This window comes from Saccopteryx leptura, chromosome 2 (assembly GCF_036850995.1).
Source record: "Saccopteryx leptura isolate mSacLep1 chromosome 2, mSacLep1_pri_phased_curated, whole genome shotgun sequence".
NCBI classification, from domain to species: domain Eukaryota; kingdom Metazoa; phylum Chordata; class Mammalia; order Chiroptera; family Emballonuridae; genus Saccopteryx; species Saccopteryx leptura.
Window position 1 is genome coordinate 308,662,415 of NC_089504.1, and position 18,525 is coordinate 308,680,939.

Genomic DNA, 18,525 nt, shown 5'->3' on the forward strand with positions numbered 1-18,525 from the left:
ACTAGAAGTGGTGACATCACCCTGTTGCGGTTTCTTAAATAAGGGTCCCTGAGCTCTCAACATTTGTTTGCCAGATTTCTTATTTTTGTGAATATATACAGTTTTTCTGAGGAGAGGATCCTGCATTCAATTCTCAAGGAATCCAAGACTCCCTAAATCTCAAAGCCCTACTCCTGTCCCTGGCTCGGCCCCATCTGCTCCCCCCCCCCCGCCCCGGGGAACTGGTTGGAGCCAACAAGTGATGGAGGGGGGGTGTCCTTGGGCATCTTGCAACCCTTCCCTCACCTCAGCTCTCTCACCTCTGGATAAGGCCGCTACACTCAAAGGTCACCAACACCTTCCTCTGCACTAATGCCGTGACGGGGAAGGGCTGGGCCGCGGGTATGGCTTCTCACCTCGAGGTCCCGCAGGACAGGGTGGTCTTCAATTCCCGGGAACAGCACCCGCATGGTGTAGGTTCTATAGTCCAGAAAGGGGATCCCAGCTCCGTCCAGGTCACTGGTCAACTCATGGATGTCTGTCTGCAGCTCGGCGAAGGCTGGCACAAAGAGACGCCCATGAGATTCCCATGTGGGCAGGCCTGAGAGTCACCCCAGCCGGGAACACTCAGAATCGTCACCCCAGCTCCCAGGGGACATGAGTAATGGGCCTCGGATGTGCAGGAATAGGAAAAAGGTGTGTGTTAAGCAGCTGAGCTGAACAATACAGGCATGAGAGAAAGGTGCAGCCCACGGAAGCATGTCTTGGGCCAAATTCCTTCCAAAGCATGGATGGGGGCAGGCAACACACAGATCTGCACTGCTGCTGGGGCCAGGGGTGCCTTCCCGTCTGAAGATGAAGGGCTCTGGCTTGCAAAATGTGTGTGAGGTAGAGCGACCATAGAGGAACGCCAGGTGTGGGGAGGGAAAGGGGGAGGTTCCAGTGATGCAGGGTCTAGTTCCAAGTCTGTGTTTACAGTGGGTATCCTTATAAGATTTAAGAACAATCTCTTCTGAAATCTCAGTTCTGGGCCATGCAGGTCCCTGGAGCCAGCAAACCACCAAATGGGACCAGATAGAGGCTCTGCCACACTGATAGATTCCTTCTGTATAAAGACGCAGGGTGGGTCTCTGTCCTTCCCTCTGCAAGTTGATGCTACTCAGTGGTGAATCAGGAACTGTGTGTGGGCACCGCTGTCTGTAGAGGCCGCTTAGGTCTCCAGGTAGACACAGATGAGCTCCAAGACCCCTCTAGCCCAGGGGAGGGCCAGCACACAGATCAAGGTTGTTACTCAACACCAGAGCTGTGGTCACTCTGTGTCCTAGCCACAGCCCACCTCCCGGGCTGCCCTGTGCAGCTGGAGGAAGTCAGAGGTAATGTGTCCGTCCCATCCCTGCTCTGCTTTTCTCCTCCTCGGCACACACACACGCACACATACACGCATGATGCACACACACATATACACATGATATACATGCAAGTACACACATGTAAGCATGCACGCACACATGTGCATACACACCCAGCATGGATTAACACATGCTGACAAAGAACAGCCACTGGATGTTGACTAAATAATATTCCTTTCTATTTCTACAAACACAAGAATAGGGAAAAATACTTATGGACTCAGAAGAGATTCACAAGCCGTGAGTGGCTCTAGAAAAGCCCTTGAAAAGCAAGCCCTGTGTCCAGTGGGCTCCAGGGGTCCCAGGAACACCACATGCTGCCCCGGGCCTTCCCCATCGCCTCCCGCAGTGCTGACATCAGGCCTGAGAAACCCGAGGTTCTCGGGTGGCTGGCACCTGCGCTTCTTGTTGGACAGAACAACGGGGGGTGGCACCTGGACCACAGAGAAGCTGCTGCCACCTCTCCTGGGCTGCTCTCCGCCTGCTCCCTGAACCGCTGCTCTGGTCACACCCACACAGGGGTCCTGGCAAGGAAAGTGACTCGGATGCAAAGCAACCCTAATGCATCCAAGCAAAACTTACATCAACAACGGGTGTGCCCGTGTGCTTGTGGAAAGGGAGTCAGTAAGCCATTTGGCTAATGCTGTCACCAAAAGCCCTGATGGACACTCATGTCTGTCCCAAAAGAAGAGCATGCGTGTGTCTGTGGGAGTGCATGGGAATGTGTGTGTGAACATGAGCGTCAGTGTGAGTGCATGAGTGAGTGTTTGAGCGTGCATGTCAGTGCGTGTGTGTCTCTGGTATTAGAAGCTCAGGCCTGTTAAGGGACCCAGCTCGATCTCTCCTGAGCCTGGGTGTAGGGGATGTCCTGGTCACCGTCCAGTCTTCAGGAAGTCCCCTTCCTGTTTTTGGACCCATGCTGCCCTGCATACACTCAAGAGCCAGCCCTGGCGCCCCTGGAAAATACGTCCATGGCTGATGCAACGTGTTGCTCTGCACGTCCTCCTCCTGCCCGTGCGGGTGGCTCTCCCCAGAGCGGAAGCCAAGGCTCACTCCGGGCATGTCCACTGCTGCTCAGCTGGCCTCCCTGCCTGACGGCTAATTCCTTCTCCTCTGGAACATTCTGAGAGGAACCTGGCTTCACTCACCCCCTCCTGCCCTTCCTCGTGGGGGTGCTCAGAGGGTGGGGAGGGGGGGAGGGAGCTGGCTTTTATTGGGTCTGCAGCTTCCCTTCAAGTCACCAAGCACCTCCAACATTCAAAGCCCAGGCGCCTGCCACACATAAAAGAGATTCTAATCACTGCTCCTAATTAGAGGGAAGAGTACTTTGCAGAGAAAAAAATTAAGCAGCGTAAATATAATAAAAGACAGTAATTAACAGTCCCACAAGGCGGATGCTGTATTGATGGTTGAAGGGTGGAGAGAGGAGATGGACTGGGCCCACCTCCCATAGGAGGGAGCCCCAGGTACTGGCCCAATTCACTCTGTTGGGGGAGCCCCAGGTACTGGCCTAATTCACTCCATTGGGGGAGCCCCTGGTACTGGCCCGATTCACCCCATTGGGGGGAGCCCTGGTACTGGCCCGATTCACTCCATTGGGGGGAGCCCTAGGTACTGGCCCGATTCACTCCATTGGAAGGAGCCCCAGGTACTGGCCCAATTCAGTCCGTGTGTAAAGCTACCACCAAGAACCAGCTCATCCCTCCTGGATGACACAGGAAATGAAATCCTGGGGGTGACAAGAGCCTGACTCCTTAATGCCCTTCCTGGAGCCAGTGCGGCCAGTGTCACTTCATGGTGTGTTGGTAATTCCTTAAAATATGAGCCGTGAAACATTCTTCCTTCTAGATCTCAGGTCAGCCCTGCAGCCTTGCCTTCCTTGAGGAAGAGTGCCGGAGGTGGCTCGAATGGGTCATGGCAAGACAGCCAGAGGTCTCCCTGAGACGCGAGCACTGGGCCGGGATTCTGGGCTGGAAATGGCTCTCGTGGGACTGGAAATGATCCCAGTTTGACTTGGAGAAAGAGGGCGGAGGAAGAGAGATGGAGGCTTTAGCCTCATCTGGCCTTGCCCAGGCGGGGCTGCCTGGGATATGGGGTTGGTCTGGGCACAGGCTCCCGGACCAGGGTTAAGGTTCTGCAGGCAGACACCCAGCTCCCAGCACTGTCCACCGCTGCCCAGCCCTCTGCATGTGTGTGAGTCACACATGCGCGCACATACACACGTCTGCACGGGCACATGCACACTCAGCCTCCACACTCAGTACCTTCCTTGCATTCCAGAGCCACGCGGGACTCCAGGTTGTCCATCTGCATCTGCAGACGTTTCAGCGTGAGGTCGCTCTCACGAGACTTGCGCTTGTAGGCGATGAGCACAGCCACAATGAAGATGATGAGGAGGCCACCTGCCACGGCGATGCTGACAATGGCGGGCAGGCTGAGCGGACTGTCCGGGGCAATGTACACCATCCCCGGGGAGTACTCCATGCCGCCGACGCGGGCCTGGGGGCACAGAGGGCGAGATGGAGCTGGGTGTGGGACAGAGCACCCTCAGGAGCAGCCCCAAGTCACCAACAAACTGGAGACCAGAGTTAGATGAAGGAGATGACTCCTGGGAGCAGATCGTCTTTGATTGTAAAAACCGATGAGGGGGCATCTAGGGGCTAAGGGAGGAGGTCTAGATGGCTCAGCACGGGCCACCCGCATAGTGGGGAAAATCACACATTCTCTTATGGACAACATGGTCATCTTCATAAGGTAACGGGACACAACTGGGATCTAAAATTGTGATATGATGACATCAGTGACTGGCTCCGAATACTCATCCCATTGTAAATACGGACAACTGAGGCACAGAACGTGATAGTGGGGGCCTCCCCAGGCCACCGGGGGTCCTTTCCGGGGAGAGCCTCTGGCGCAGGAGCAAGTTAGCACATCACTGAATGCTGGTTGGCATTGCCCGCACTGCGGCCCAGCCAGTATGAAAGGAATGAGGGTGAAAAAGGAAAGAAAAAAAAAAAAAGGAAAGAAAAGAAAAAAAAAAAAAAAAAAGGAAAGAAAAGAAAAAAAGGGAAAGAAAAGGAATCAGAAGTGAGACAGGGAGGGGAAGCAGGGTGGGGGTAGCTGGAGGGAAGTTGAAGCAGGCCAGGATCCGACCCCCTCCCAGGAGGCCCTGGGGGCCCAGGATGGAGCTGGGCTGCTCGCACCGGCATCCCTGTGCCCAGTCTACCGAGGGCGGACGGGGCCCCCCAGCCTCACCATGACTTTGTGCCTGCCAATGAGGCTGGGCGACTCGCAGAGCAGCTGCACATCCGACACCGTCACGGCACACGGCTTCTCCCCGACCAGCACGGTGTAGTTCAGCTTCACGTTGCCCCCAGCGACGGGTGGGATCAGGTTCTTGCCCTGGATGGAGAGAAGAGCCCAGTTCCCACCCAGAGCCAGGGCCATAGCAACTGGCTGGCTGCCATGTCCCCCCTCCCGGAGTCCCGACCTACTGCCGAACTGGTGGACAGGCCACCTGCCTTACTAAGTAAAATAAAAATCACGATACATGTACTACCATCCTCCCTTCCTCGGTGGGAAATCAATAATCAAGCCATTCTTTCCCGCACATCCCAAATGTAGCCTCGCCGCCTCACCGTGGCTGGATGGCTCAGCTGGTTAGAGCAGTGGTCCCCAACCTTTTTTTGGGCCACGAACCTGTTTAATATCAGAAAATATTTCCACGGACTGGCCTTTAAGGTGGGACAGATAAATGTATCACGTGACCGAGACAAGCGTCAAGAGTGAGTCTTAGATGGATGTAACAGAGCGAATCTGGTCATTTTTTAAAAATAAAACATCATTCAGAATTAAATATATATAAAACGAAAATAATGTAAGTTATTTATTCTTTCTCTGTGGACCGGTACCAAATGGCCCACGGACCAGTACCGGTCCACGGCCTGGAGGTTGGGGACCACTGGGTTAGAGCACCATCCCAAAGCACAGAGGTTGTGGGTTCAATTCCCAGTCAGGGCACATAGAGGAACAGTTCAATGTTCTGATGCAGCCTCAAAATCCTTCTCACACCAGCGCTGTAGCCAGTCACTACAAATCTCAGCAGTTAAAATTAAAATTTGCTATGCATGCTGCAAGGAAACCCTATACTGTGGTTTTGAAGGGGCTACACAGAGGCAGCAGTACGAGCCTTGACCTCCCAGGTCCTGGACTCAGGGGACAAACAAAGCTTGGGACTCAGACGGCCAGGGTGGACCCGGCTGCCCTGGGCAAGGTCTCCATGGCCAGAAAAAAGAGTGTGCCTCTCAATGCAAACTCTTGGGCATAACAGTCTCTGCTAGGGACTCTAGTCGTAAAATTTGGCAGGAGCCAGGCTTCTGGATTCTTCCTGTGTCTTGAAAACCACCCCCCTTCGACACAATGACCCCTTTTCTTCCCACTTCCCACCCACCAGCCTCAGTCTACCTTCAGGATGATGGGTGTGCCAGGCTTGAGCTCCAGGATTCCCGAGGGACCAAAGGCCTCAAACACGGGGTTGGGATAGTAGGTGAAATTGGTCTTGTTGAGGATCAGCAGGGACTGGACGTTGTCCAAGATGAAGCCAAACTCCTCGGGCCGCTCGGTCAGATCGGACTGGTGGTTGGGCCCCAGGGCGAGGGCCGGAGCCTGGCAGGTCATCTCAGTAGCGTTCAGGACTTCACAGAGCTGCGGGCACACGGGCAGGGAAGACTGTGCAGCATGTCTCCGCACACACGCGGCCCCACCGCACCCACTGGGTTACCCGTGGGGTTGCCCACAGCCTGGCATTGACACGGGACAGTTACGTGTGAGTCAGACTGTCCACACAGCCTGGGCACTCAAGGAATAGCCCCTGCCACTGGCACCTAGCTTGCTTTACCCGTGGCTGGTATGCCAGTGACCAGGACATCTCTAAGCTAAGGAGCGGAAGCCGGGGTCAGGAGGATGCAGGAGTATGAATATAAAGCCCCATATACCCCAGAAGCGATCACCCCTCCATGCCCGCGTCCCAAGGAGTGAAAATGCCCTATTCCGCTCCCCCATCTTACCACCCCAGTGCTCGGGGGTGTCACACTGATGGATCGTCAGTGTCCGACATGGGCCCTTCCGAGTACGCAGGGAGCCCCCACCCTCTATGTGCTGAGTGACAGTCCCCATGCCCCCATAAGCCCCAGACTCACATTGATGTGCTCCTTCCCTCCATGTTTGGCACGTATCTGGGGGTTCTGGATGAGGTCCAGGTGAGTCCCCCACACGGCGATGGGGGTGTTCCCACTGCCGAGAAGAAAGAAGGGGGCATGTGAGCCCGGGGACAGGAACAGCAATGGCACTCGAGGATGGTAATCAATGAGGCTGAGCTCTGACATTGAAGACAACGCTAACCAGTAGGCAGGACAACGTCCACGGGCACAGTGACGACAAGCTGACTGAATCACAATGAGGAGGAGCTCTCAGCAGCCAAGACAAAGACAGTGATGACCAGCTGTCCATGGCTATCTCGTGCTGAGTTTATTCTGAGCGCGGACACCCTGTGGAGCCCGGATCTACAGCTCGGCCCTCTTGGCTCTCTGTGATCTCTTGACTCCAGCCAGCTGCTTCTCTGCAGCCCCCTGAGGTCTCTTCCTCTGGCCCTCACCAGTCTGTGCACTTGGCCTCATGGACCAGACTGCCCCACCAGAGCCTCCAGGGTCTGAGCACAGCCTCCTCCCCAGGGCAACCATACTACAGATTTCCACGTTAGAGGGTTTGGTCAGCTGAGACCTGGGAAAGGCAGAGGCCCAGACACTCAGGAACCTGCTCTAGAAATGCAAACAGGAAATGCACGCCCAGGGGTGTCAGCCAGAGAATGAATGATGGGTGGAGGGATCATGAGATTCATCTCTGTGTAGCTTTTCAAAGGACACCTGGCTGCCACTGTCCTACTTTAGGGTGGCTGAGAAGCTGACATGGGCTGGGGCTCTTTTCCTTGGGGACAACTCATAGGAAAGGGAAGAAACACCTTGCCCACAACCAAAGAAATATCTTCACAAGGAATACTGCTATCTATAACAGTTAAGTGGTTATAAGCTCGGTGGATAACAAGTCCTGGACACCCACATTCATTTCGACCCCTCTATCTACCTGCACATCTTTACTCTCCCACATACTTCCCTCCCTTTCTCTCACCTCCACCTGCCCCTTTATCACACACACATACATACACACACACGTGTGCATGCACACTCACATGCATGCATGCAGGAAGATTCCTGTAACCATAGCAGTGTTTGAGAATGAGCTCCTGATGTCCAGCTGTCTCCTGATCCTCTCAATCAATTCAAGACACATTTATCCAACACCCCCATCACCATTCCTGAGTAACCCGGGCTGTCGTAAGCAACGTAGAGCCACGGAGTGTGCAGAGTCCCGCCTGGCGCAGGCTGGACCTGCAGCAAAGCCCTGGCACCCCTGCAGACTCAGAACCTGCCTCCACCCTCCCGCTGGACATCAGCCTGACTCAGGCTGGCTGCTGAGTGCCAGGAAGGATGGCACCTCTACTTCTGGGACAATGCTGACATGAGGAAGAGCTGGATTAAACCAGGCCGTGAATCCTGGAGGGAGTCACGGGGTTTGTCTCAGACACAGGGGGCTATACCAACTTCCTGCACTCACCAGGCCCTGGGGGCAAACCCTGGAATAGCTTTTCAGAGGTGATGTCCCCTCTCCATGCCTCATGGGTTTCATCTGCTTTAAGAGTATGGCGAAACACGGGGCCTTAGATAGTAAATTATGAGGACAACGAATCTCCTATAGGAAAGCTGCCCTTCCTTGGGTGTAAGGCTAGGGGCCAGAGAATAAGTACTTCAGGCCACATGGTCTGCCACAATCGCTCAGTGCTGCTGTCATGGTGAGAAGGCAGCTATAGACAAAACACATGAGCATGGCTATGTTCCAAACTTTATTTACAAAAGCAGGCAGACAGTCAGATTTGACCTCCAGGCTGGAGTTTGCTGACTCTTGGCTTACAAGATTGTTCTCTGAACCACACTGGTCCCTGACTACTGCCTCGGCTCGTGGAGACCACATCTTCATGCCCTCCAGTCCCCCCTACCCCGGACTCCAAGCAGACAGGGGGTGAGCTGAGCACCTAGGGGCGGGAAGGAGGAGGGCACTGAGCCTGGCACTAGCTGTGCATCTGTGCCTCCCATAACTCTCTCTGCCGCCCCCTGAGGGAGCTGACTGATGGGAAACCCTGAACCCAGGGAGGATAGGTAACCATTAAGGTCACTTGATTGGTAAGCAGTGGAGCTGCTGAGCCCACTCCTTCTGACCCCCAGACCTTGCTGCCTCCCCCATGTGGCCCCTGACACAGTGGTTTTCCCGTTATCACCAGGGGCCTGTGGGGGGGATGCCCTCAGCAGGACCTAGAGAACCCGGCTCAGGCTGCCTGCCTGAGGTTTCTTCCCTGAGGTGAGATGCCCCACTCCAGCATCCGCCACCAAGCCAGGGCTGGAAGGCTCCTGGAGTTTCCAAAGCCCCTGGTGACTCATTCAAGAGGCGGAGACCCTGGAAGATTATGCAAATGACCCAAGTCAATTTGTGAAGGGCTTTGTGAGGGACAGCATGGAGGGGTCTAACAGCATCAGACCTGGCTCCCTTGCCTAAGAGATGTGTTCTGTGAACTCATTCTGAGCACTGGGGAAAGAGCCGGGAACAAGGCCCGGTCCCTGCCCTTGGGAGTCTGCACTAGAGGGGAGGACAGACCAAGCGGGCCACTGCAGGTCATGGGTGCTGGGACAAAGGACGCCAGGCCAGAGGAGCACAGAGGATGTGCATCCTAACTAAACCCTGGTGGTCAGAATGTGGTTTCTTACAGAGCAGGCCAAGGAGAAGTTGAATCTGACCTTATATTTCTCCTCTGTTCCTCAGAAGGACTTGAATTACTGCCCATATTTGCCAGAAGTGAGGTTTAGGGGAGTTGAACTGACACCTCCCCCAGACAGTCATTGTGAGATGGGAACATGACCTCCAAGGGCCAGATTAGAGGTTTGGACTCTGTTGGTCAGAGGTTGGCCTTGAAGGCTCAGTCCTGCTCAGAGATGCTCTCGGTGGAAGGAGGGAGCCACAGAAGGCTAAGGTCTTTGGGGGGCAGTGTGGTAAACCAATCCTAGTTCATCTGTCCCCAAAGTAGGTCTTGCCAGAACTCTTCTTGGCTTTTGAGTCAAGGAAGGAGAGCAAGATCGGGCAGCTCCTACCTGACGATGCTCCACTCTGGCTCAATGCGCACGATGGTGGGGTCCTCCACATACTGGAAGAACAGGTCCTGGCGGATCTTGGCCCTGTCCACCTGCACCGCCACCTTCATCTCCAGCACCTCCTCTGAGGACGTGGTGTTGCAGACGATGTAAGAGGAAGAGCGCCTGGAGGGGGCAGAGACGTGGGGCTGGGCTCCCGGGGGTCCAGGAAGGAGGCTGGTCCTGGCTCAGGGCCCTCTTACCCCCAGCCCTGTGTGTCGGGGTCCACAGAGGCAATGGTGAGCCCTGCCCCAGATATAAAACTATGGGAACTGCTGGCAAAGGCAGGTTCTTCTGAGCCCTCTTTCAGACTAGATCTCATTCCTGGGCCCTGTCTTCAGCCTGCCTAGCCCCACTCTTAGCAAGAATCCTGCTAAGTCAGTTTAGCAAGCCCCCCCCACCCCCGCCCCTGCCAACCCTTCATACCTGATCACCCTGGCCAACCTTCCGCAAAAATCCTGTTGAGTTCATTTAGAAGGATCACCTTACCCTTAATATCTTCTCTTAGTAATTTGTCTCTGCTTGTTAGGTGTAAACCCTCAGTGGTCTTTGCTGTAATTGGATCTGAGTCCTATCTCTCCTCTATGGTGATAGTTTGACATCTACCACAACCATCCTGAATAAACTCTCTTTAAGTGTCACAATAATTTTCTCTTTAACGTGACTCATGCCAGGCCTGGCCTGGTCTGACTTCAGATTTGTCACGGCCCCTCAAAATAACCCCCTGCCGGGAAAACCTCTCTCTGCAGAACCCCATGCCTGCCGGAGGGAAGGTCCCCCTGCCACATCTCCAGAGTCCTTCGCTGGACACGCCTCCCGCCTCCCTGTTGCCCAGGCTCCTGGCTTCTGAAAGGCAGACCCTTGTGGGGCTGGATGGTGGAGCCAGGGGAGAGAAAGTGGCTATCTTTGGAGATAAGCCATGGGGTGGCTACCCCTAGCAGCCCTTGGCATCCCTGCCGGCTCTGTAGCAGCGGGCGAGAAGCTGACCTGTAGGAACGGGCTCTAGATTCCACACTGTGCCCTGTGGAACCCTAGGGTTCTACATAGCAGGTGGTATGGGCACCAAGGTGAAATGGTGGGCAACCGTCCAAGGGGCCCATCCAGGGGAAGGGTGCCTGGCAGGTCCAGGCTGAGCCAAACACCCACAGCCAGGTGTGCACAGAGCGCCCTGTCCCAAAGAGAACGTCCACTGGGTGCGCTGCACCCCAAAGCCTGCCCGGCGCTGAGTTACCTGTGGAAGAGGCAAGGCTGCTTCCCGAACATCACCACCACATTGCTGCCCGCGTTCAGGTTAGTGCCTGTGATGGTGACCTGGGTGCCTCCGGACATGGGCCCCCGGCTGGGCTTCAGGTCGGACAGCGTCAGCGTCTGTGTGGGGAAGGACCTGGCCTGAGACACAGCAGCCTGAGGTGGCCCCCACACCTCGGTGCCACCTTCTGGAGTCATTACTAATGACGACCTCTCACAGAGCCAGTGCCAGCGCCGTGTTTTCAGGCTGGCGTGAGGAGGTCATGCTCTGGCCCCAGGAGTTCGCATTTCTATATTAATAACAGCAACGATACTAATAGCTGCCAGGAACTGATTTTTTGACTGGCAGTCTTTATAACTATATATAATTGAACCTCCTCATCAATCCTACAAGGTAGGTATTAGTAACCATCTTACAGAAGAGATTCAGAGACCATAGGTAGCTCCTAAGGTCACACAGCTGAAAAGTGGCCCCACTGAGATGGGATCCAGCACTCTGGTCCTCCACCCCTTCTCTAGCCTTCAGTCTCATTTGCTTTCAGCAGGGAACGTGCCCCTTCCGCGGACCTCTCAGAGAGTTGCCCAAAGCACCCAGGAGCCAGAGCGATGGGGTGTGAGGGGCCCTGGGTAAAAAGGGGGATGGGCCGCAAAGGTGGTCAGTGTTTTGAGTGGAGCCGACTTGGAGATGGAGAAGGGGAGGGGGAGAGGGAGTGGGAGGGGGAGGTTGCTGTGGCTGAGGATTTGGAGTTGCAATGTGTTCTTTCATTAGCATTTTAATGGAAAAACTTTCTTCGTTCCCAGGTGAGAAGCCTGTATCTGCATTTAAATGAAGATTTTGTTCTTCCCCGCCCCCTACACCCTGTCCCCTCAAAAAATTCTACACAGAAAGTTGAACCCGCTCAGCTCCTCTGAGCCAGTAGGCAGCCTCCCCACGGAGAAGCCTGGATCGATAACCGGGAGAAGAGAAGCCTGCAGCCCGCGGCCTGGTACGCGCGTGCCCAAGTAAGGACACAGGGCGCACGCGCGGGATGCAGGCTGACCGCTGCTGTGCTCCGTGCCCACCCTCGCCCTCTGCTCACCTGTTCCTACAGATCCCGGGCCTGGTGTGTGTCTGCACCCAGGGGCTGCAAGGCAGGGACCCTGGGGACGTAATCAAAACCCGGGAAGCTAAGACAGGGGAGGATGAAAGGAGCGCCAGCTCCCTGGCAGTCTGTGGGTGGGGCGCTTGGCACTTAGGAGGGGTAGAAGCCAGTAACCCCTGCTGGCTTTGAGGGATTGTTCTGGGGGCGGGGAGAGGAGGGTACCGAGACAAGTGTTTTAAAGTTGTAAGAAATTATTAATTATTCAAGACACACTTCATAAATATTTCACGGTGGGTTTGCAGGGGAAATCAAACCCTACCTTATTTGCCACCTCTTCACTGGGCTCCGCGGATGGAGGCAAAGGGAAGTGAAACGCACTCCTTCCAGGGAGATCTCTAGGGACAGAACTTGTGACAAGGCCACGATGCATCATGGAGCCTGGCCTGATTTTGTGGGGGGAAGCTGAGGGAGACCCAAACCTTTTCCCCAACCTCTGCCCTGGGATGAAGCTCCCCAGCTTGCCCCAGGTCCCAAGAAGCAGTTCTGCAAAGGGGCTCCCTAACGTGCCTGAAATCCCAGAGAAGGCCTGGGAAGGGCTCCCTAGATGAAGCTGGACTCCTGTGGGGCCCGGATTGTGCTAGTTGCAAGCTGCCTAGACAGCAGTGAGGGTTCTGGGTGCTGGCAAGCACGAGAGAGGGCCGTGCGGTCTGTTCCCAGCCTCCTGACGAGATGCCTGGGGACCTCTGCCCTTCGTGCCCACTCTGAGTCCCTAGGAGCTCTGTGGGGAGGCCCTCAATGCTTGGGCCCTTGAATACAAATTGGGGTCTGGGGAGAAGACCAAGGTCCCTACCACCATTCCTTCTTCTTGAAAGTCTTCCCATGTGGACATGAGGCACCAGGACAGCTCTGCAGAGATGCCCCTCTGCTAGAGACGTGACACAAATGTCTAAGTCCCAGGGACCCCCTGGAACAACGCTTTTTGCCTGGTGGCAACAGCCCTCCTCCGACGACCTGCCTTTCTGCCCAGCTATCCTCCCATCACCCCTTCTCCCTACCTCCTTCCGCCCCCATCTTCCGGGGCTTGGGCCTGTGGTACCTCATCGCAGGAACAGCCCCCCACTAGGCAGGATCCACACGGAAAACTGTTCTGGCTTGTACAGACCCTGCCTTTCCATCTGTTGGTTCTCTCCAGGAAGCCCCTCACCGTAGTACCTACAGACCCACACTGCTCCCCGTGGAAACAACCCTGCAGGCAAGGCTGACCTCCGGAAGGCAGGTGTCAGCAGGCACGCAGTAGCTACTCAATGCACACTACCCCTACCCCAGCAGTCCTCAGCCGGGGCACAGTCAGGATCTCCTGGGAGCTCTGGGCCCCAGCTGCAGGGTGTGGTTTAGTTCAGGGGGTACTCGAGAGCATTTTGCTTCAAGCCCCTCGGGAAACTCTAATGTGCAGGCAGGTTTGGAAATGCCTAAGCACCATGGGGGCTGGCCAAGAAATGAACAATCTGGACTTCGTGGTCAGAGATGGGCTGGTCTGACAGGAGCAGGGCCACCAGGAGTTCCTCTGAGTGCCAGTGCAGGCAGATGCCAGGGATCCCCAGTAAGCAGGAGCGCCCTCTCCTGGGTGAAGGCTGAGGAGCGGGTCATGAGCAGGACTTGGAAGAACGGGAGGATGTGGCTTAGAGCAGTGCTGGAAGGAGACCGAACAGGGAAGGGGGTCAGGCCACAAAGAGCCTGGAGCCACAGGGTGGGACGGGCAGGGTGTGCAGACCAAGGAGCAGCTGAGTGGTGGGGAAGTCCAGTGCCTTAGCCGTACAGCAGTGGCCTCCCAGTCACCACGGTTGCCAGGTCTTTCAGAGCCGGGTTTCCTGCCCAACGTCAGGATGCCAGGCCTGGCCTCAGACACCGGGTGCTTGTCTCTGTATTTATAGATATACAGATATCTATCTATCTATCTATACACACACAGATACGGTATGCAACACACATAGGTGTATCCTTTCAATATAAGCATATATACATTTATCACTAACTTTCTCAAGGTGTACTGGGTTTAACTTAAAATCTTCCTCGAATTCTTTCAGGAGTAGGTGGGCATACGGTGGGCATACGACTGCTAAACAGACAGGGGAAAGGACACCTCCATTAGGTCCACTGTGTGTGTTCTTGTACACGTGTTCTGCGTGTGTTCACTGATGGCCCGCTGGTCCTGAGGTCAGCTGGTTTGGGAAGAGGGAGAAGGGCTCAGGGCCCAGGGCCCAGGCAGGAAGCAGGAAGGGGCAGTTGATGCCCAGACCGCCGAGGTCGGTCCCTACCACACCCACGTCTGCCTGCACGTCCTCCATCTTCCTTTACCTGCTAGACTGAGAGCTTCCTGAGGGAGCTGCTGTGCTGGGTCTGGGTCATCACTGGGGCACCCAAGGGCCAGGGCCATTGTATTATTATTATTATTGTTGTTGTTATTATTATTATCAAATTCAACCAATTAAGGAAGTATTTCTCAAATAAAACCTAGTGAGAAGCAATGTGCAAGGTGATGCACGGCTGTCAACTGGATGGAGAAAGAAGAGGAAGAGGAAGGTCAATGAAAGGAAAGGAAGGTAGGAAGGAAGAAGGAAGAAGGAAGAAGGAAGGAAGGAAGATGAACACTGGGCTCCCGGAGACAGTTTTCAACCCTTGACTGCTCAGACATAAATCCACCACTCTGGGTCCCAGTCTCCCAGAGCAGCTCAGCTCGTGGGGAAATTAGACCATCACAGCTGTCGTTAGCTGGAGAGGGTGACTGGATGGTAACACAGGTCGGAAAATGAGCAGCATGTGTGGCAGGAGATGTGCTCGTGTCCCCAGCAGCCTTGTCATCATGAGGCCCAGAGGCTCTGAAGGCCCTGCCCCACAGAACCCTCAGGGGGAACGGCCCCGCGCTGGCCAGGTGGGCTCTGCAGGGGAAGGTGGGACGAGGAAGGGCAATGGGTGGAAATGCTGGGAGCCAGCGTACAGGGCAGGGCACAGAGACGTCATACAGGAACTGACATTAGGAGTGATACATCTGTTGTATGTCATTTCACAACTACACCATGGGGTCGATGCTGAGATTACCATCCTTGTTCTGCAAATGCAGACACTGAGCACTGAAAGACTAAGCAACTTGCCCAGGGTCACTCAGGAAGTGGCAGAGGCAGCGCTCAAACCCCAGGGGTCCCGCTGCACAACCCACACTCTCACCTTCCATGCCCAGTGTCACTCAGAAGGGTCACTGCGGCACGGGAGCCAGAGCAACTTTCCTGGAACTGCAGGCTGGGCACGGGCTGGACTTGAACCCAGGTCTTTCATACGTGCAGTCAGACAGGACTCCCCCGAGCTGGCCCTGGGCTTGGCCCCAGAGGTCTAGATGGGCCAGCAATCATGGGCATGAGGTCTATGGCCTGTGCTTAGCCAGGACTCACCATGAAGTAATAGAGCTGCGAGGACCGGGCCATGAACTCGGGCCGACACACAGCCACACAGATCTCCACGAAGCCGGCGTGCTGGCTGGGTTTGGCCTCCCCCATCTCACACACAATCCTGCAGGGAGGAGAGGACAGGCCCCATGGGTCACAGGATGGTCACGGGGCTTCCAGCCATTACCCCAAGGTCCAGCTATCTGTAGTAGGATGTCGGGGATGGGTGGGGGAGGAGGTAAAAGACACCCCAGATTTTTTCCTACAGGGGTGCCTCCTTGGTTCTCAGGAAATGAGGAATAAGACCTCTGCAGGGGTCTCTCTGTAAAGTAGGGAGGCATAGGGGAGGGTCCTATGTGTTCTGACCCGACCCTCAGTTCCTAATTCATAAAATATCCACTCAATTGTGAATTACTGTGCATTTTAGTCACACAGCTTGGAGGATAGAGCTGGCAGGGCCAGAGAGGTCAAGTGACCCACCCGAGGGCCCACAGCCAGTCAGACAGGGCCCCCTGGAGCAGGCCTAAGCTTTCCAGGTGTGTGGGAGCATTAGTTCCCACTGCATGACCTGCCTCGGAGCGTGCTTTCTGTCTCCAGCCCCGGCGGGGGCCTGGCAGGCCTGGAGATATGCATGTTGCAGGGGAACGGGAGGAAGTCATGCAGTTTTTCTTTTTTATAAATTTTTATTGCTTTAATTACAAAATTTGTCCATACCCTTCAAGAACGAGACAGTATAGAAATGTGACAGTAAAAAGGTGTCCCTTTTCATTCCTAAGCACTCTTAAAAGTGTGGTACCTATTACCTCGCAGACCTTGTACTAGACCTATGCAAATATATATATATATAATTATATATATAGAAAATATATATAATTTCCATTTTACAAATGAGGAAACTGAGACACAGAAAAGTTAGATAACTTGCCTAAATATATACATATTTGAACATATATATGCCTGTATGTATATATACTTATGTTTGATATTATGCACCCATAAACATAAATATTATATATACATACACACACACAACTGTGTACAAACATGTATATATAAATAAAATGTAGACATGATATTCAAAATAAAAGTGAAACGTAACTATGCACCTTCTAACCTCTCATTTTACTTAACAATACAGCCTGAACTTCCCTTCACGTCACTGTGTGCCTAGCTCTGCCTTCTGACAGCCTCGTAGTGTTTCATGCTGTGACTGTACCATCACTTATCTCCGATGACCAGTGAGGGTGCGTGTATTTTCATACGTGTGTGTTTTTAATCTTACATAGTCTTTTCTTAAACTTGCTTGAAGCCCTCTCTTCATTTTGCTGATGGATTGTCCTTGGGTAGGAGCTGCTGCACCGGCAGCAGGAACCTTTGTCTGTAATAAATACTGCATTATATCCTCCTACTTGGTCACCTGTGTTTCAGTTTGTGTTTATAATGTCTGCTTCCACCCTGAAGTTTTTTAAGTGGCTGTGTGGTTCAGTTGTTTGTTCTTTTACTTTATGGCTTCTGGGTTCGGTGTTTCTCTTAGAAAGAACTTCTTGGTGACAGTCCAGCAAAAATATATGTCCATCTGTTCAGATAATATTAGTGCGTGTTCAGTGTAAAAAAAAATAGGAAGTACATAAAACCTCTTGTCATACAGACACTCATCCCGCATTGCCTCAACCGGAAATACTCACTGTCAACATTTTTGTGTACATGTTTCCAATCTGGCTGTTCTTCCATAAAATTAATTAGAAACTCTGTATTCTGCTTGGTAACCTGCATTCTCACTTCATATACCCTGAGTATATTCCTGGTCATGATTCTTCTGCGATATCAGATTTAATGGCTGTGTAGTTTACTGTCCTATGCATATAAAATAATTTACTGAGTTGATTAATTCCCTATTTTCAAACATACAAATTGCCTCTAAATTTTTACTATTAGGAATAAGGCTGAAATAAGCATTCATGCAAATAAATATTCTGGTTATTAAGGGAAAGGTCTAGCAGTAGTGGAGCCAGGCTAAAGACTTTCCACTCACATTTCCAAATTGCTTTCCAGAAAGTTCATTCCAATTTACCCTCCTGACGTGAAGGTACAAATGTGCTATTCCTCATGCCTCTCGGCTGCACTGGGCATTGACTTTCAAAAATTGTTCCCTATTGTTTTAATTTGTATTTCATTGATTACTATTGATGTTAAACATTTTTCTATGACTTTTGGTTCTATGACTTTTGGTGGAACTTATAGATTGTACATTCATGCTCTTTGCTCATTTTGTGACATTTGCCTTTTATTTATAAAACCTCTTTGTATGTTAAGAGAAAGCATCTCTTAACTGTAATAGGTTATAACCATATACCCAGTTTATCATTCATATTTTTATTCTGCTTACAATGCTTTTTATTGCATAACTTTTAAGTTTTATTTCTCTAATCTTCTAATCATTCCCTTTATAAGTTTTCTTTTGCAGTGATACTTACATCACTTTTTTTTTTTTTTTTTTTAAGCGAGACAGAGAAGGACAGAAAGGAACAGACAGACAGGAAGGGAGAGAGATGAGAAGCATCAATTCTTCGTTTTGGCACCTTAGTTGTTCATTGATTACTTTCTCACATACGCCTTGACTGGGGGGCTCCAGCTGAGCCAGTGACTCTTTGCTCAAGCCAGTGACTTTGGGCTTCAGGCCAGAGACCTTTGAGCTCAAACCAGCGACCTCAGGGTTTTGAACCTGAGTCTTCAGCTCCAATGCTTTATTCACTGCACCACCACCTGGTCAGGCAACATCTTTCTTCTCTTGAAATTAGAATCAGGGGTCCCCAAACTTTTTACATAGGGGACCAGTTTACTGTCCCTCAGACCATTGAAGGGCCGCCACATACAGTGCTCCTCTCACTGACCACCAATGAAAGAGGTGCCCCTTCTGGAAGTGTGGTGGGAGGCCGGATAAATGGCCTCAGGGGGCCGCATGTGGCCCGCGGGCCGTAGTTTGGGGAAGCCTGAATTAGATAAATTCTCCTGCAGTTTCTTTTAATCTTTTCACTGTTTTATTTCTTTAAATTTAACTTTTTAATTCATGGAATTTATT

At 52.9% G+C, this 18,525-nt stretch overlaps 1 protein-coding gene across 1 annotated transcript in view; it reads right to left on the minus strand.

Annotated features, from left to right (window-relative positions):
- PLXNA4 (plexin A4) overlaps nt 1-18,525 on the minus strand; it is a 419,755-nt gene that overhangs the window by 47,385 nt on the left and 353,845 nt on the right. Inside the window, exons 14-21 of the mRNA XM_066362710.1 lie at nt 15,453-15,570; nt 10,911-11,047; nt 9,641-9,805; nt 6,587-6,680; nt 5,853-6,092; nt 4,644-4,790; nt 3,653-3,887; nt 396-538 (exon numbers count right to left, since the gene is read on the minus strand). Coding sequence (XP_066218807.1) covers nt 396-538; nt 3,653-3,887; nt 4,644-4,790; nt 5,853-6,092; nt 6,587-6,680; nt 9,641-9,805; nt 10,911-11,047; nt 15,453-15,570 — 1,279 coding nt within the window. The remainder of the gene's footprint in view (nt 1-395; nt 539-3,652; nt 3,888-4,643; nt 4,791-5,852; nt 6,093-6,586; nt 6,681-9,640; nt 9,806-10,910; nt 11,048-15,452; nt 15,571-18,525) is intronic.